The sequence below is a fragment of the Dama dama genome, chromosome 15 (assembly GCF_033118175.1).
Source record: "Dama dama isolate Ldn47 chromosome 15, ASM3311817v1, whole genome shotgun sequence".
Taxonomy (NCBI): Eukaryota; Metazoa; Chordata; class Mammalia; order Artiodactyla; family Cervidae; genus Dama; species Dama dama.
In genome coordinates, this window is record NC_083695.1 from 14,379,764 (window position 1) to 14,399,111 (window position 19,348).

The 19,348-nt window shown below is 42.8% G+C and overlaps 1 protein-coding gene across 1 annotated transcript in view; it reads left to right on the forward strand.

Moving 5' to 3' along the window:
* The first annotated feature begins 247 nt into the window (after window positions 1-247).
* Window positions 248-19,348, forward strand: part of FMN2 (formin 2) — a 346,102-nt gene continuing 327,001 nt past the window's right edge. Inside the window, exon 1 of the mRNA XM_061161517.1 lies at window positions 248-311. Within this exon, the coding sequence (XP_061017500.1) occupies window positions 248-311 (64 nt within the window). The remainder of the gene's footprint in view (window positions 312-19,348) is intronic.

Here is a 19,348-nt window from a genome sequence, read left to right on the forward strand (position 1 = left end):
GGCGGGGTCATGGGGCCGGGAGGGGTGGGGCCTTGTGCGTCCCGCCCGGTCATTGGCGGTGCTGCGTGCGCGCGTTCAGCCACGCGCGGGCGGGCGCAGCCTCGGCGCGTTGTGCGAAGCGCGGCAGGTGCGCGGACATCCTCCCTCGGCCTAGCGGTGCGGCCGCCGCGCTTCTCGCCGGGAGCCCGGCGCTGCCGGGCCCAGGGGCTGGCATGGCCTGACCGCCCACAGCGGCGGCGGCTGCAGCATGGGGAACCAGGACGCGAAGCCGAAAAGAAGCGCGGGCGATGTCCCGCATGGAGGCGGCGGCGGTGAGGACGCCGCTGGGCCCCGCGAGGCCGAGGGCACAAAGAAGGCGGGCGGGGGCAAGAAGGCGCCGGGCCGGCATGGAAAGGGGGGCGGCGGCGCGGAGCCGGGCCGGAAAAAGAGCAGGTCGGACCCCAGGGCCTCGGTGTTCTCCAACCTGCGCATCCGGAAGACCCTGTCCAAGGGCAGAGGTACTGGCGGCTCTCGTGAGGATGTGCTGGACCCCCAGGCCCTGCAGGCCGGCGAGCTGGACAGCGCCCACTCTCTGGTTACCAAAACCCCAGACCTCAGCCTCTCAGCCGATGAGATGGGCCTGTCGGATACCGAATGTGCGGATCCTTTCGAGGTGACGCGTCCCGGGGGCCCCAGCTTGGCCAGGGTCGGCGGCCCGGCAGTGGCCGAGTATTCGGAGACCGCGGCGGGGGCGCAGGATGGACAAAGGACCAGCTCGGGGTCGGACACAGACCTCTACAGTTTTCACTCGGCCGCGGAGCAGGAGGACTTGCTCTCGGACATCCAGCAGGCGATCCGCCTCCAGCAACTGCAGCAGCAGTCCCTGGGCCCCGAGTCGCCCCCGGTGTCGCCCCCCTCCACCGCCTCTCTGCCTGAGGCCCTGCCGGGCCTGGACCGACCCCCACCGGGCCCCAGCGCCGAAGCGGCGCTGTGCGCGCCCCGCGACAGGCCCCCGGCCGCAGAGCCGCCCGCAGCCACCGCCTTCGCGTCTCCTGGGTCGGTTCCCGGGGACCGAGGGGCAGCGGACACGGACGAGGAAGGCGAGGAGGACGCCTTCGAGGACGCACCCCGAGACTCTCCGGGGGTGGAGTGCGGCCTGGCGGCGGGAGAGGCCCCGCGCACGCCAGGGGCGACGCGCGAGGAGGGCGCGCCGAAGCCCGTCATCCCCGTGGCCGCCTCCCCGCCACGCAGTCCAGCTTGCAGCCCGCGTCGCCCCCGGGCCCGCCCGCTCCTGGCGCCCTGTTATGTCAGGACCACCACCCGGCAGCTCAGCTCGCCAGGGCCCTCCCCGTCTCCGTCCCCCAGCCACAGCCCCCGGGTCCAGAGACGGCCGGAGTCCTCCCTGGGCCGCGGTTCCGGAGACACCGCGGCCCCCGCCGCTGCCCCGGCTAGGAAGCCCCGCGCGGGCCGCAGCCGCTCGGCAGACTGGACTGCGGAGCTGGGCCGTGCTCCCGGGGCGGGAGTCTCGGCGCACCTGGTGCAGCGCGGGGCAGGCGGCCTCCAGGGTGTGTTCGCAGGTGAGCCCTGGGCTCGGGCCCTGGGCACCTGCCCCTCGGAAATGCTTCGATTTGCATACAGAGAATTAAGGGGAGCAGCTTAGTCTGTCTGTTCTAAGTCATCTAGAAAAAGGGCCACTGTGTCCACTTCTCCAAAATATCCCGGGTCACGCCAGGCAGAGCAACTCCTTTTTGGCACCGTTTGCAAAGCCATCCTTCTCTTTTCGTCCTCCCACAGCATTAAAAATAAGGAGGTTGTTCACAGCCCTGTGACACATGATCTATTCTAGGACTGCTCTGATGTACCCGCCTGTGTGCGCCGTGTGATGCGTAGTTTCTCTCGGTGATCAGGGTGGACGCGTTAGTGAACTTAGGTGGTCACTCCCGTTTGCTGACACAACCAAATCTCATACATGCTTTCAGAAAATTAATACAGAGTGATCTAGAGTATTAGGGATCATTTACATTTGGTTTCATGGCCCGACTAAGACAGGGTGTGGCTCGGAGACTGATGGTGAGCAGGCCAAGAGCACACGGGATGCTGCTGGTACCTTCCCAGCGTCTGCTGTGGACGCTTTAGGGCCAGTCCAAGGGTCAGCTCACCGTGGTGAATGTCAAATAGTGCAGTGAATTCATCCTTGGTTAGATCCCAGGGCCTTTCTGATGGTGAGTGTCAGCTCATTTCATGCTTACTAAGTTTTCTTAATTATTAAATAGCTGAGTGTAAGAATTTAAGAAGCAGGAGAAAATGCTAATTTATGCAAGTCTTGGCAGGTTGTGATAAGTATTTGAAGTATTAAAAATTTCAAAGGATAATTTGAAAAGCTTAAAATCTTATATTCTTTAATAAATCTTATATTACTTTAGTAAATAGGTTTTCTGTAAAATAGTAGATTATGTTTTTTAATGAACACGGCTGCCTCACCCTTAGGTAAATATTACTCACTTTTGGTACTTGCTTGTATTGACCACAGTTTAAGTTTCATCTATGGACTCTCTTATTTTTACATTTATAGATTCTTCTCATTAAGAGTGGCCTCCTCCATGTTTTACATGCTTGCTCTCCCTTTTTTACTTTTCCTTTCCTGTTATTTTGTAGGTTAAGTTAGGAATGTTTATAGTCTGATATTCACTAGATAAATTTCCAAATGAATATTAAATGAAAAATACATTTCCTTCATTTCACATATACACGTATATACATACACAGGGCAGCCATATTGTGCCAGACAGTATGTTAAGTGCTGAGTGACACGGAGATCATTGGATCCTGGTCCTGCCTTTCTGTGCTCACTGACTGAGAGCACAGGACACACAGAGATAAGAGCACTTTGGGCACATCAGGTGTGCAGTGACTTACCGCCTTGGCAAGGGATGAAGAGAGAGAAACTCATAGGAGGATTGATCTGAGTCTTGAAGATCATAGGACCCTTCAACCCCAGGTTAAAGTTTTGTTTTCCTTAAGGAATATAAAAGGGGTATTCTTGGAGCTAGCATTTCATTTAAATGTTCTAAGTATTTCCAAATTTGAAATGTGGGACTCTTAGCAGGATTCCTGTTCAGGAGGTAAGTGGGTTTTATTGACCTCCAAGCAGAATTTTTTACTGTGTAGTTAGTTGCTTTAATATGGGCATCACCTTTATTTTATTTTTTAATTGAAGTATAGTTGGTTTTTAATGTTGTATTAATTTCTGCCATACAGCAAAGTGATTCAGTTATATATATGTTTTGTTGTCCAGTCACTATATACATTCTTTTTAATATTTTTTTTCCATATAGTTTATACCAGGATATTGAATATGGTTCTCTGTGCTATGTAGTAGGACCTTCTTCTTTACCCATTCTGTATGTAATAGCTTACATCTGCCAACCCCAACCTTTCACTCCATCGCAACCCCTTCCTGCAACTTCAAATCTGTTCTCTGTGTCTGTGAGTCTGTTCCCGTTTCATAGATCAGTTCATCTGTGTCATATAATAGATTCCACATAAGATGATACATATGGGGCAGAGCTTTATATTTGATGCTTGGATGTAGTTGGTCAGTAACCATTGGTTATTTATATAGCAGTTTCTGTATATTTATCTCACCCATTCTCTTTCTTAAAAGAAAAAAAAAAAGAATTGGTAGGTTTAACCTAATCTTGTAGCTGGTGGTCACATGGAGGTAAACAAAGAGATGAAACTTTTTCAAGGTCACACTGTAATTTTTTCAGATGCTGAGCCAAAAATAGCTGAGTCTACTGATTCCAGTCTGAATGTTCTTGCTTATTAGTCATTTTTGGATGTTCAGCACTGTAAGTAAGACATCATATAGAGAAAAAACTTTAAAAAATATTATGGTGTTTAAGGCCTTCACTTACAATATTTTCCAGTTTCTGTTATTAATATGGTGAACTCCTTTCATTGTTGAGCATCTGGTCTTCCTGGGCTAGATGCAGGGTGATTGCTGGTCAGTGAAGCAGGCTTTCTCCAGACAGCTCTCCTGGAAGCTTCCCTGTGGTGAATCCAGGGAATCCAGAGTGACACAGGCCTCTGTTCCTCAGCTGTTGTCTGTTTTCTTGTCATCTGCCTTTTCTTTGATTCTTTACTATCCTCTAGTATTTTATGGGTGTCTTGGAAATTACTAGAGCTCTGGCGAGGACTAGCATTGTCCTCAGGGAAATTGTTTTCTGGCTTTAATTTGCATGTCTTTGTAACAATTAATTGCCAGCTGCCTTTGAAGCAGGTGATAGTTAGATCTATAAGCCTCCATGAACATCTTTTATTTTTAAACCATAGAATGAGGGTTGTCAGCTCTGCAGAAAGGAACAGATGTTTTTCTTCTTACTTCCTTCCAAATGTGGGGAGAAAATTCAAGTGAAGAGAGATCTGCATGGCACATGTTTGTGTTTTGTTGCTGATATAACAGCATTTAGCAATAAAGGAGACCAAGACTTTATCTTGTTTTAGCTATTCAGGAGCTGATGATGTCTTAAGCCATTGGACTGAAATTTCACAGTTAATTTGAAAAAACATCTTTTTCGGTGTTTAATAGAAAAATTGCTATGAAATTTAAGAGATTTCTTTGCACATGCTATACTTAAGCAGAAGCTTGTGAATAGAATTTTGCAGTTAAAGTTTAGGCATATGAAATGTTAAGTTGGTGATGCTAAATCACTTTTGAAAGAAATCTTTCCAAAGTCATTTAATTATGTGCTTGTCTTTTTTTAAAAAACATGTGGACTTAATGGTTCATGTGTTTTAAATGGCTTAATGTCATCTTTAGGCCATCATGGTTTCATTCTGTGAAATCATTGGTGTTGCCCTCAGGTGCTATTGAAGTGTAATTGTCTGGTGACTCTAGTTGGCTGTTTCTAAAGTTTTGTATCTGCCTGGTTTTCTTAACTTTTTACTTCCTGTTAGCTATTGATTCATAGAGCTATTGTTGGTCCCTGCCCCCACCCCCCATTGCTTCTAATTTGATGTTTCTGGTCAGTTTGTTATTGGCTTATACATCCTGTGATTATGATGTTTGCTATATTTGTTGCACTTCTAAATGCAAGGCTCTGTGTTGGTGCATTGCATAATTATCTCTAATCCTTGTGACAGTGTTTTCCCAATGAGCAAACCAGGGTCAGGCATGTGAAGTAACTTGCTTCAGGGTATTAAGCTAGTCAGTGACCCATCCAGGAGCTGTACTTAGAAAATCAAATCTGTTATTAATGTGAATAAAATAAAATGAAGTGTGTCAGTGAGCTTTTGGAGCACTAGCTAGTCAATTAAGGGCCTGGGCTTTACAATTTAGATTGTGTGACTCTCATTGTAGCTTTTCTAAAGGCTATCTTGATTTTTATATCAAAGTAGGAGGACCCACTCTAGGAGTACAGACTTTCTCATACAGCTTGTTAAATTATTAGACTGTGAATGTTTAGGGCCGGGAGCAGTCTTATATCCAGCAGTAGTATCTGACGGAGTGTAGACGTCCAGTCATTGTCCAATAAATGTGTGATGGTCAGGAATCATCCCTTCTGTGTATAATGCATGAGTGTTACTACAACAGGGAAGGGTTTTACAAGAATGCTGTCCTTTCCCCTGTATCTTGCCTTCCTGGGTCTCATGTCTCTGAATTCGATTTGGCAGTGTAAGCTGGGACCGGGAGCACTATTCTCAAGTCATTTTAGTTTGACTTAAAACACACTTTCTCATTGTTCCTTTAAGGTCGTGGTTTGGATTGAAGTTAAGCACCCCAGTAGCTTCAGTGATGGGTTTTAATGACGGGCCTGGCTTTTCATGCCTTTAGGCATTTGGATACAAGCCATGTATATTTGACCTTGAGCAGGTGCATTTACAGCCATATTTCTTTCTGGTCCTATTAAAAAGGTGCTGAACACACACCTTGGGTGATGGCAACAGTAGTCACTAATTACTGTTACTCCACGTAAATCTGCATCATACATAGCTTGATGTACAGTTAGGTCCCTCTTACGTAACTTTTTCTGATATGTGTGAAAGTGGAGGAATAATTCCAAATGAATAATATTAGGATTTAATGAAATAGTGTTTGTCAAGTTCCTACAACTCTGCCTGGCACATAGAAGGCAGACAATTGGTGCTATTTACTTTCCTGTCCTAGTTTATTGCCTTAATGGCTATGTGGTTCAAAGTAGTCCAAACCATATTTGTGAAATCAAAACCTCTCTGAAATCATATACAAACTCTGGTAAGGATATAATCAGTTGCTAGTTGAAAATGAATATTGCTAGTCAAGGTTTTTTCTTTTTTCCTTCAAATTGTTTATATATCAGTTTTTTTTTTCTCTTTTTCATTTTCTGTGATTGTAACCCTTTTTGTCACTTTATCCGAAATTTTGGTTTTCTTGGGGATTTGGAGAAGAAAAGCACGTGATGGGGGTATGACTGTGTGATTAGCAGGAGGTACTGATGTTTAAAGCGGGCAGTGGGTAGAGGAGACACAGTATTTACCTACCTCTGTTTGCAGGCTTAACCTCCCTTGGTTTCTTTCAGAAACTCTCTACTTTAGTCGAATTAATCAGGTTACTGTTCTATGAACGTGCATTTCATTTTCCTTACTTTGCGCCTTTGTCTAGCAGTGTTTATGCTCTTGTAACACACTATTGTCTCTCTTTACTTAGTATCTGAAAAAGCTGCTTGAGTTCCCATTTCCTCTTTTGTGTCTGTCCCAGCTGGTGTGACTAGCAGTTATCTCCATGTCTCTATACTTCTGTCTGTATCATATCACATATACTTCTTGGATTTAGGGAATCTTTGGGGCTTCCTTTTCACTTCTTTCTGCTTTTCCTTTCTCCTTGCCTGCTTGCCTGATTCCATCCATTCATCATCCTCTTCTATCCATCGAATACCTATGCCACATCTGCTCTCTGCCAGTCAGTAAGATGGGCGCTGAGCATACTGAGGCTTTTATGAATACCAGTTACCCATTTTTTTTTTTTTTTTTTGGTGTCTAGGCCTCCTATTGGTAAATAAATAGTTGAACTTAGCCTGGAAGACTACTAGCATTTTTGGGTGGTTGAAATTAAATCATTTTCACTGAGGTATACTTAGGTTTCCTTGATGGCTCAGTGGGTAAAGAATCTGCCTGCAATGCAGGAGACACAGGAGACAGATTCAATCCCTGAGTCAGGAAGATCCCTTGTAGGAGGAAATAGAAAGCAGCAACCCACTCCAGTATTCTTGCTTGAAATATCCCATGGACAGAGGAGCCTTTTGGGCTACAGTCCAGAGGCTTCCAAAGAGTTGTATATGACTGGGCGTGCATACATATGATTGAATCAGTAGTGAAGATAGAATGATACTTCTATAGAATTTGTGTTGAGAGAACATCTGTTCCTGTTTTTGTGGGTTGATAGTTAAAATCAACCCACAAGCAACTATTGTTGCTATCAATGATAATGCAGTAAGTGTAAGCTTCCAAATATAAATTTTATTTGTAGTGAAAAAAGAGGAAAACTATTATTTTGCTTTTGCATTTTAAATAATAATCTGATGTTAATGAAATTTAGTATTAAGGGACCGTTAGGAAGATTCTAATATGTACTACTTTATTGCTTTGTAATTTCCTTCTTGATTTTCTTGTTGACCCGTTGGTTTTTTAGTAGCACGTTGTTTCAGTTGAGTTCAGTTCTGTCACTCAGTTGTGTCTGACTCTTTGCAACCCCATGAACCGCAGCACGCCAGGCCGCCCTGTCCATCACCAACTTCTGGAGATTACTCAGACTCATGTCCATCGAGTTGGTGATGCCATCCAGCCATCTCATCTTCTGTCGTCCCTTTCTCCTCCTGCCCCCAATCTTTCCCAGCATCAGGGTCTTTTCTAGTGAGTCCGTTCTTCGCATCAGGTGGCCAAAGTATTGGAGTTTCAGTTTCAACATCAGTCCTTCCAATGAATACCCAGGACTGATCTGCTCTAGGATGGATGGGTTGGATCTCCTTGCAGTCCAAGGGACACTCAAGAGTCTTCTCCAACACCACAATTCAAAAGCATCAATTCTTCGGTGCTCAGCTTTCTTTATAGTCCAACTTTCACATCTATATATGACTACTGGAAAAACCATAGCTTTGACTAGATGGATCTTTGTTGGAAAAGTAATGTCTCTGCTCTTTAATATGCTGTCTAGGTTGGTTATAGCTTTTCTTCCAAGGAGCAAGCATCTTTTAATTTCATGGCTGCAGTCACCATCTACAGTGATTTTGGAGCCCCCCAAAAATAAAGTCTGTCACTGTTTCCCCATCTATTTGCCATGAGGTGATGGGATCAGATACCATGATCTTAGTTTTCTTTTTTTTTTTTTCTTAGTTTTCTGAATGTTGAGTTTTAAGCCAACTTTTTCACACTCCTCTTTCACTTTCATCAAGAGGCTCTTTAGTTCTCTGATTTCTGCTATCAGGGTGGTGTCATCTGCACATCTGAGATTATTGATATTTCTCCTGGCAATCTTGATCCCAGCTTGTGCTTCATCCAGCCCAGCGTTTCTCGTGATGTACTCTGCATATAAGTTAAATAAGCACGGTGACAGTATACAGCCTTGACATACTCTGTTCCCTATTTGGAACCAGTCTGTTGTCCATGTCCAGTTCTAACTGTTGTGTCCTGACCTGCATACAGATTTCTCAAGAGGCAGGTCAGGTGGTCAGGTATTCCCATCTCTTTACGAATTTCCCAGAGTTTTTTGTGGTCCACACAGTCAAAGACTTTGGCATAGTCAATAAAGCAGATGTTTTTCTGGAACTCTCTTGCTTTTTTTATGATTCAACAGACGTTGGCAGTTTGATCACTGGTTCTTCTGCCTTTTCTAAATCCAGTTTGAACATCTGAAAGTTCACGGTTCACGTACTGTTGGAGAATTTTGAGCATTATTTTGCTAGCATGTGAGATGAGTGCAAATGTGCGGTAGTTTGAACATTCTTTGGCATTGCCTTTCTTAGGGATTGGAATGAAAACTGACCTTTTCCAGTCCTGTGGCCACTGCTGAGTTTTCCAAATTTGCTGGCATATTGAGTGCAGCACTTTCACAGCATCATCTTTTAGGATTTGAAATAGCTCAGCGGGAATTCCATCACCTCCACTAGCTTTGTTGGTAGTGATGCTTCCTAAGGCCCACTTGACTTCACATTGCAGGATGTCTGGCTCTAGGTGTGTGAATTCACTATCGTGATTATCTAGGTTGTGAAGATCTTACTTGTATAGTTCTTCTGTGTATTCTTGCCACCTCTTCTTAATATCTTCTGCTTCTGTTAGGTCCATACCATTTCTGTCCTTTATTGTGCCCATCTTTGCATGAAATGTTCCTTTAGTATCTCTAATTTTCTTGAAGAGATCTCTAGTCTTTCCCATTCTATTGTTTTCTTCTGTTTCTTTGCACTGATCACTGAGGAAGGCTTTCTTATCTCTCCTTGCTATTCCTTGGAACTCTGCATTCAAATGGGTAATCTTTCATTTTCTCCTTTGCCTTTCATTTCTCTTCTAGTCACACCATGTTGTTTAGTCTCCATGTAGTCACTTTTTTCTTATTTCTTTTCCTGTGGTTGATTTCTAGTTTCATGCCATGTGGTCAGAGAAGATGCCTGAAATAATTTCTAAGTTTTGTGCCCTAGTATGTAGTGAAGAGGAACTAAAAAGCCTCTTGATGACAGTGAAGGAGGATAGTGAAAAAGTTGGCTTAAAGCTCAACATTCAGAAAACTAAGATCATGGCATCTGGTCCCATCACTTCATGGCAAATAGATAGGGAAACTGGAAACAGTGTCAGACTTTATTTTTGGGGGGCTCCAAAATCACTGCAGATGGTGATTGCAGCCATGAAATTAAAAGACGATTACTTCTTGGAAGAAAAGTTATGACAAACTTAGATAGCATATTTAAAAGCGAAGACATTACTTTGCTAACAAAGGTCCATCTAGTCAAGGCTATGGTTTTTCTAGTAGTCATGTATGGATGTGAGAGTTGGAAGGTGAAGAAAACTGAGCGCCGAAGCATTGATGCTTTTGAATTGTGGTTTTGGAGAAGACTCTTGAGAGTCCCTTGGACTGCAAGAAGATCTGACCCATCCATCTTAAAGCAGATCAGTCCTGGGTGTTCATTGAAGGACTGATGTTGACGCTGAAACTCCAATACTTTGGCTACCTCATGCGAAGAGTTGACTCATTGGGAAAAACCCTGATACTGGGAGGGATTGGGGGCAGGAAGAGAAGGGGACGACAGAGGATGAGATGGCTGGATAGCATCACTGACTCGATGGACATGAGTTAGAGTAAACTCCAGGAGTTGGTGGTGGACAGGGGGGCCTGGTGTGCTGCGATTCATGGGGTTGCAAAGAGTCGGACACAACTGAGTGACTGAACTGAACTGAACTGATGTGGTTAATCCTAGAGAATGTTCCATGTGCACTTTTAGGATCTCTGTTGCGCTGTTGATTCTCTGTGTGGAAGATGTGTCCATTGGTATGAGTTGCAGGTTAAAGTCTACTATTAATGTATTCCCACTGATTTCTCCCTTTCTGTTTGTTAGTATTTGTTTTATATATTTGGGTGCTCCCATATTAGGTGCATATAAGATGACGACTATATTATCCTCTTCATGTACTGATCCTTTTATCATTATGTAGTGTCCTTTATCTTTCTTTATCGTCTTTAAAGCCATTTTGTCTGATATGAGTATTGAAACTCCCACTTTTTTATCATTTCCATTTGCCTGAATTATCTTTTTCCATCTTCTTACTTTCAGTCTGTGTGTCCTTTGCCTTAAGTTGGTCCTCTTGTAGGCTGCATATTGTAGACTCTTTTTTTTTTTTTTTAATCCAGTCTGCCACTCTGTGTCTTTTGATTGGAGCATTTAGTCAACTAGCATTTAAGGTAATTAGTGACACATATGTATATGTTGCCATCTCAGACCTTGTTTTCCAGTTGATTGTTTCTTCTTTCTTTTTGTTTTTTCTTTTCCTTTTTGTGGTTTGATAATTTCCTTTTATTTTAACCTGGGTTCCCTTTTTGGTTTTTTGAATCTATTGTATGTTTTTGATTTATGGTTGCTCTGTTCTTCAAGTATGTTAACCCCTTCCTATATCTGCTTGCTTTAGACTGATAGTCATATAGGCATTCTAAAACACATTCTAAAAAAAGATAAAGAATATGCATATTCTTATTCTCCTAACTCACATTTTATGATTTTGATGTCTTTTTTTTTTTTTTAACCTCTTTGTATTTATCCTCTTGCTGTTCCTTGTGTTATCATTGCTTTCACAAACAGTTTTTTTTTTTTTTTTTTTCTTTTTGATCTTTATGTGTGTGTGTACTAAGTTTCTTCAATCATTTTCAGCTATGTGACCCTATGGACTGCAGCCTGCCAGTCTCCTCTGTCCATGGGATCCTCCAGGCATGAATTCTTGAGTGGGTTGCCATGCCCTCCAAGGGAACTTTCTAACCCAGGGATTGAACCCAGGTCTCGTATATCTCTTACATTGGCAGGCAGGTTTTTTTGTTTGTTTGTTTGTTTGTTTTACCACTAGCACCACCTGGGAAGCCCTTTTGATCTGTATACTAGCTGATTTAAATGATTTATTTCCCAGTTGTGATTTCCTCCTTCAAATATCATCTTGCTGCTTTTTTATGTAGAGATGACCTTTCGATATTTCTTTTAGAATAGGCTTCGTATTCTTTTAGTTTTCGCGTGTCTGAGAAATTCTTTATTTCTCTTTCTGTTCTAAATGATAAACTTGCTGGGTAGAGTATTCTGGGTTGCAGATTTTTCTCTTTCAAGGCATGGAATATATTTCGCTACTCCCTTTTCTCCAGAAAACTATCAGTGTTTCCACAGAGAAATCAGCTGATAGCCTTATGGAGGTTCCCTTGTAATTAGCTGTTTGCTTTTCTCTTGCTGGGCTTGGAATCGTCTGTTTAACTTTTGCCATTTTTATTATGTCTTGATGTCTGTTTGGGACCCTCTGTGCTTCCTGTTCTGGATATTTGTTTCCTTCTTTAGGTTTGGGAAGTTTTCAGCCATAATTTCTTCAAACATGTTTTCAATCCCCTTTTCTCTTTCTTCTCCTTCTGGAATGCCTGTTATGTGTAGATTGCCCTATGCCCTATTTTATACTATCCCATGTGTTGTGCCAAACTCTTTGTGACTCTATGGACTGTAGCCCACCAGGCTCCTCGGTCCATGGGGATTCTCCAGGCAAGAGTACTGGAGTGTGTTGCCATGTCCTCCTCCAGAGGATCTTCCAATCCAGGGATCAAACCCAGGTCTTCTTCACTGCAGGCGGATTCTTTACTGTCTGAGCCACCAGGGAAGGTGGGGCAGCAGTTGGCTCCCAGTTGGCAGTCCCTGGGTGCAGGTGGCTGGCTGCACCACAGGGATGAGGACAGTGGTCAGGGCTGTGTCACAGGACCCTTGTTGGTGGGCTGCTTGTGCTCCCAGGAATATGGGGGACAACAACCTATATCTGCTCTCAGGACCCTCTGCTGTGGCAGAGGGAAGCTCATATTATCCCATAGGTTTCTTATATTTCTTTTTTTTTTTCCCATTTGACTTTCTGTCTGTTATTTTGATTGAATAATTATCTGCTATTTTAATTGGGTAATTTCCATTATTCTATCTTCCAGATCACATATTCTTTCTTCTGTATTTTTCATCCTGCTATTCATTCTCATGAGCTCAGTTTTCATCTCAGCAAATGAGTTTTCTAATTTTTTTTGGCTCCTCCTTATAGTTTCGAATTCCTTTTTACAGTTATCTGCATTTCTGTTGATAGCCTTTCTTAATTCTTCCTGTATTTCATTACTTCCATTACTAGACTGAAGACGTCTGTCTCATTGTTCTTTCAGGGGAATTCTCTTGATCTTTTAACTAAGAGTGGTTCCTCTGCTTCTTCATTTTTATATTTCTCTTACTCTGAGTTTAGGAGAAACCAATCTACTATAGTCTTGGAGAACTATGTATATCTGGGAGCATCCCTTCATAGCTTGTGTGGGTTTAATTTTTTGGAGGGGTGAGGGCTGTTTTTGGTATGGATGCTTGCTGTCTATTTTTTTCAGCATGTGCTGGCTGTTATCTCCTTGATAATGGGTGTGCAGGTGCATGGCCCATGCGCACACCCCTGGGAAGGTTGGGGCAGCAGCTGGCTCCCAGTCGGTGGTCCCTTGGTGCAGGCGGCTGGCTGCACTAGGGGGATGAGGACAGTGATCAGGGCTACATCGTGGGACCTTTGTTGTTGGTGGGCTGCTTGTGCTCCCAGGAATGTGGGGGCAGCAACCTGTATCTGCTCTCAGGACCCTCTGCGCTGGCAGTGATCCATGCCTCTGGAACCCTAGATGGCGGTGGTGGCTCATGCCGGCCCCTACAGCTCATGTAGGTGGCCCCCTGATGCCTGAGAGCATGTGCAGAGATAGAGACTCCTATGGTGGGCCCGACCCTCTCTTCACATGCCCCCCAGCAGTGGCTCCTTGCCTCTTTGGTGGTCCCAGACTTCTTCTTGAACTCAAGAGATAACAGTTATTGGATGCTAGCAGAGGATGCCAGGGAGTGTTGTTCTTAGACACCTGCTCCACTGTGGGTCAGAGAGAGGGGAGCTGTTGTGTCTTCCCTTCAAGGGTGTCTCTCGAGTCACTGATTGCATGGGAAATGACTGCCATTATTCTGTGATTGAGTCAGTGTCCGGCATATCCTGGACCTATTGGTAGCTTTATTATCTGTTATGCCAGAGCTGCAATGGGTCAAAAATTGTCCTTTTTAATTTTCATGGGGAATAGAGTAATTTCTTGAGAAAATTAGGCTTTTGTTGTGTTTTAAAATTATGCTTTAAAATGTTTAACCTTACTCCTTTCAGTCCCTTTTTATACTTCGGACAGAATGGTCCTTGATGGTCGTTCTCTGGGATCGAGTGCACGTGTGAAGAATTCTGTGACACTTAAATTGTTTCTTTACACACTGTAGCAGCCCTGCAGCAGGAGTGCAGGCTGAGAAGTCTTTCCATTGGCCTCCCTTTTAAAGTGTCCCACCTATTTCCTGTGAGATGGGGCAAAGATTTCTTTTTTTAATTTTAACTAGTTTATTTATTTACTTATTTATGACTGTGCTGGTTCTTCATTGATTTGTGTGGTCTTTCTCTAGTGGTGGTGAGCGGGGGCTGCTCTTCACTGTGATTCTCAGCCTTCTCACTGTGGTGGCTTTCTCGTTGCAGAGCATAGGCTTTATGCATGTGGGCTTCAGTAGTTGCAGCTCTTGGACTCTAGAATTGGGGCTCAGTAGTTGTGGCACACAGGCATGGTTGCTCCGTGTCATGTGGAATCTTCTCAGACCAGGGATTGAACCCGTGTTCCCTCCTTTGGCAGGCAGATTCTTACCCACTGAACCACCAGAGAAGTCCCCAGTGATAATTTCCTCTCTCTTGGGTTTTCCAGGTTGCAAAAGTGAATGTAATTCTGCTAGGAAGCTGCTTCTTCCAAGTCTCATCCAATCATTCCATTCATATATGAGTTGTGGTTTTAAGAGTTAACTTTTTTTTTTTTCTAGTAATGATTCTTTGTATATTTAGAACTTCACTAACTTTAGAGTGGAAGAAAATCCCTATGCTGGAGGATCATTTATGCCATGGAGTAAAGATGCTTTTGGCATTGGCTGGTGGTAAAACCTTGATGGTTTTGGTCAAATGTTAATTGTTACTAAGGGGGATTTGAGTTGGAATGCTGCTAACTGATGTGCACTCAGGACCTTGTGTTTTGAACACCAAGGTAGTAAATGTGGGTGTGGTGGGTGGTGGACCTGTTCTATGGAAATCTCCAGAAGAGAAGGCTGTGCTGTACAATATTATGGCCCAGGGATTTACAGTGTATGGAGTCTTTCTAATATTGGCACAAATACATTGTGTAAATCCTTTTAGATACATTGTCTACAATAAGTCTTTGATTCTTGAATGCTGTATAGGCTTTGCAGTTTTCCTTTTAGTTTAAACCTCTCAATAAAAGTACCACTACTAATTCTTTTATTTCAATATACTCTAGTATATTGGTTTTTGTTTTCAGTTTTCCCTAGTATTATATATGCTTACTCAAATAACTTTTTTGAGTCCATGGTATTTCATTTAAAAGTTTGCATTGACATGCAAAATTTCTTAAGAGACTAAAAAGATAAAAGGTTTTGAAAGCTTCTCTGTATTTTACTTTTTTAAAAAGGAGTTTTATTGACCTTCAAGAAGTGCAGGTTGTTTAAGCTCATTAAGAAGCAAATGGACTAGAAAAGAACTATTTCAGGATTCCAAATAAATGTATTTGAATACTCTGAGGAAAGTTTTGTAAGCCATGAGTCTCTTCATTATTAACATACAAGTGTTATCTTTGAAAAGAGGAATATAAACAATGAGGTTACATTAGAGATAGACTTTTAGAAATATGTACTTGTACATATTTTTATATTTTTCCTATTGTACAATATGTATATATTGTGCATATTATCCCCTACCCAACACCTTTCAAAGCTGCAGACCAGTGCTTGCCTCCTGGGAGAGGTGAGAGATATGATTTCTCCATGGGAGGTATTACACTCTGCAGCTATCCAGGATGCTCAGCAATTATATCTCACTGTGCTTGCAGTGCTGTTTTGGTTAAATGGCTTTCAGGGTGTAAAATGTTTGGATAGTATTCTGGCAGTTTCTTCAGGATATAGGGTTTGATGTGTCTTTATTTCATTTTTGGAAAAATTAAAAAATGTATTGACTCCATTGGATCTGATGTGTTATTGGTGGGCAAATAAGATTGAATAAAAACTGCAGTGACTGAGGTGGAGAGATATTTGTCTCTGGGCTGAAAATGTGATGTAAGTGAAGAAGTGATACTGGAAGCATTTTATCTCTGGCTTGGATGGTATCTCTAAGGAGCCTCATTTGATTTTAAATTCACAGATCATTTTCAGTACCATCTGCTTTGGGATAATAAGAGCTGAGCCCACCACCTCCGGCTTCATCACCATCTAGATCCAGTGGACAGCTGTCTGCATCTCTGGCCCCACTCTCCTGCATTAGGCACATCCTGCTGAGCTGTCACAGGTCTTGGAGGGTCACCGAGTCTAAAACTATAATCACTCTCTTCCCCACCCTCTGAACACCTGCCTCCCAGTTTCACAACCAAGGCATGGCATCCAGCCTTACCCTACTCTTTGGTTCTTCCACCTCCCCAAACTTGAGCTTGACATCAATCACTCCTTCCATTTTCTCTACTCTAAAATTTTCTCTTTGATAAGGCTGGTAATTTCTGTTCCCATTGCCTTTACTTTTGTTAGAACAGATCATCTAACATTGAGATCCTAAATACTCTTCCTGCCCTCAGTCTGGGTATTTTCCAGTAATTCTCTACAAGGCAAGAGAGTGAACTATTAAAAAAAAAATTATTTATGGTTGTGCTGGGTCTTTGTTGCTGTGTGCAAGCTTCCTCTAGGTGCAGAGGGTGGGGGCTACTCTCTAGTTGCAGTGCACAGACTTCTCATTGTGGTGACCTCTCCTGTTCCAGAGCACAGGCTCTGGGGCACACCGCTTCAGTAGTTGTGGCACTTGTTCTTTAGTTGCCTAGGGTATGTGGAAACTTCCCAGATGAGGAATCGAACCAGTGTCCTCGCATTGCAAGGGAGATTCCTATCCACTGTACCACCAGGGAAGTCTGAGAGTAAACTATTTAAAATACAAAAATGAACTGGCTACTCCCAGATTAGAAACATTTCAGTGGTTCCCTATTGCCCTGAGACTAAAGTTCATAAACTGACACATATATAAATGCAACATATTATATATAAATAATTATATACTATATATGCTTGTTTGCTTGTTTAATCATTAAGTTATGGCCAACTCTTTTGTGACCTCATGACCTGTAGCCTGCCAGACTCCTCTGTGAATGGGATTTTCAGGCAAGAATACTGGAGTGGGTACCCCATGCTCCAGAGGATCTTTCCGACCCAGGGATTGAACCCACGTCATCTTGCATTGGCAGGGAGATCCTTTACCATTGAGCCATCTGGAAGTCCCATATACCATATATACTGAAAAAGCAATTGATTTAACCATTTTTAAATTGAAATATAGTTGATTTACAATATTGTGTTAGTTTCAGGTATACAGCAAAGTGATTCAGATCAGAGAAGAGGCAGCCACTGCTTTTGTGGCCTGGTTTCCAGGTGTGGCTTGGTGAGTGGTCTTTACTTTGTCTTTAGCCCTCCAAGACTCTGCAGGACAAAGAATGCCCTACAGGAGGGTTCTTACTATTTAAACTATTTGGAGTGGATTCAATTTAAGTCTTTAGTATAGAATCAATTTTAGATGTTATACATCTCTTCCCCTAGTGTTTTATCCCTTTTTTGAATTTGCTGTGTCCTTTGTTGAACAGAAGTACTTAATTTTGATATTATCAGATCTGTTTTTCATACATGGTTTGCGATATTTTCTTCTCATTTAAGAAGTCGTTCTTTAGGCCAAGGTCACCAGCATTGTCTCATCCACAGCCTTCCATAGTGTTGTCACTTCATCATCTGCATCTAAACATCTTCTCTGTCCAGAGACCTCTTGAGTGTGTGGTATGACATACCTGGTAAGACAGTGTTCTCAACATCATCTCCTAAAGAGTTTTTACTCACTGGTTTTTAATGCCAACTTTATATTGTTCCTGTATGTGGATAAGTCCACGTCTGAGGGTCTGTTCTTTTCCTTTCATGTGTATTTTTCTGTCTTCATTGGGTACCAAACAGCTCTCATAAATGTACTTTGCAGTATGTCTTGTTACCCGGAGAAGTGTCTCCTTTTTCACATTTTGAACGTTATCAGGACTTAGCCACTGATGGGCTTGTAGTTTTCTATATAAATTTAAATTAAGTGGTTGAGGTTCTGAAAAAGTCCTGACAGTGTTCAATGTATTAAATTTGTAGATTACATTGAGGACAATTGTCATTTTAATACTATCCTCCAAGACAGTGGAAGACCTCCGTGTTTATTCAGATCATCCTTTATGTCCTTTTAATGGAGTTTCAGGCCTTTTTGTAGCTGGTTTGTGTTCTTTGCTGAGCTGGTTTCTGGGTGCTTCCTGTGTTTCATTGCTTATAGGAGTGGGATTTTACTTTTGGATTATCTCTAGTTATTGTTGGGGTAAAAAACATTTTCACTGTCTTTCTGTTGTAAGTTTTATGGGATCTGTCTTGTGAATATTTTTTAAACCTAAAGGTTAGTCAGTAATATCTATGGTTTATAGCTACATTTCTAACACTAACTCAGATGTGTGGTTTTTTTCCTTCCACACCACCAAGCAGTCCTGCAATTCAGCTGAATTCTGACAACACTGTTTACCTGCAGATGCTGTCGGGTCCCGAAGATTAAGGACTCAGTCCTGCAAGGCCGCTGGCTCTTCAGATGCTAGTCACAGGTCCACTTGGGCTTCTGACCGAGCAGCTTATAGGTTCCACCAGCCCCCTTCTTGGGTTTAATTCATCTTTAGTGCAGCTCCTAGAACTCAGAGAAGCATTTCATTCAGCAGATTACCAGTGTGTATTATAAGAGGATATAACTCAGGACCAGTTAGATGGGAGATGCACAGGGCAGGGTGTGTGGGGATAGGGCAGGGAGCCCCTGGGTACTTCTCTCCCCAAATCTCCATGTGTTCACCGACCCAGAAGCTCTCTGAATCCTGTCCTTTTGGGTTTAACTGATTAAATCATAGGCCACTGGTGATTGAATCAGTCTCCAGTTCTGTTCCCCTTTCCTCCCTGGAGGTCAGGGCTGGGACTGAAGGTCCCAACTCTAATGACACAGTGGGTTCTCCTGACAACCAGCCCCCATCCTGAGGTTCTTCCAAAAGTCACTGCGTTAACATAGAGTTACGTGTAGTTGAAAAAGCTTGTTGTGAATATCAAGACACCTTTTTTCCACTACAATCACTTGGGAAGTTCCAAGGGTTTTATGAGCTCTGTACCAGAAATTGGACAAAGACCAAATGCATATTTCTTATTATAAACCACAATAACACAATAGTCATATGGGTTTTAAAGGCAGCCCTTTAATTTTTTTTAACAGCAAAATAATTGAAACAGTCATAGAACATAGTATACATTGTGTAGATTCTTTTGAAATTGTTATGACTTTCTCTTTGACCTTACATATCCTCAGTTTTCATGAATCTATGCTCTTTGGGGGGAGCTATAACCCCAAACTCCAGAAACATTATTAATATTTTAATTTAGTATGTTGTGTTTTACAGCCGAGATTAATGCCATCTCTAATTATTCAAACATACTTCAAAAGCGTCATTCAAACAACTGTATATTTTATC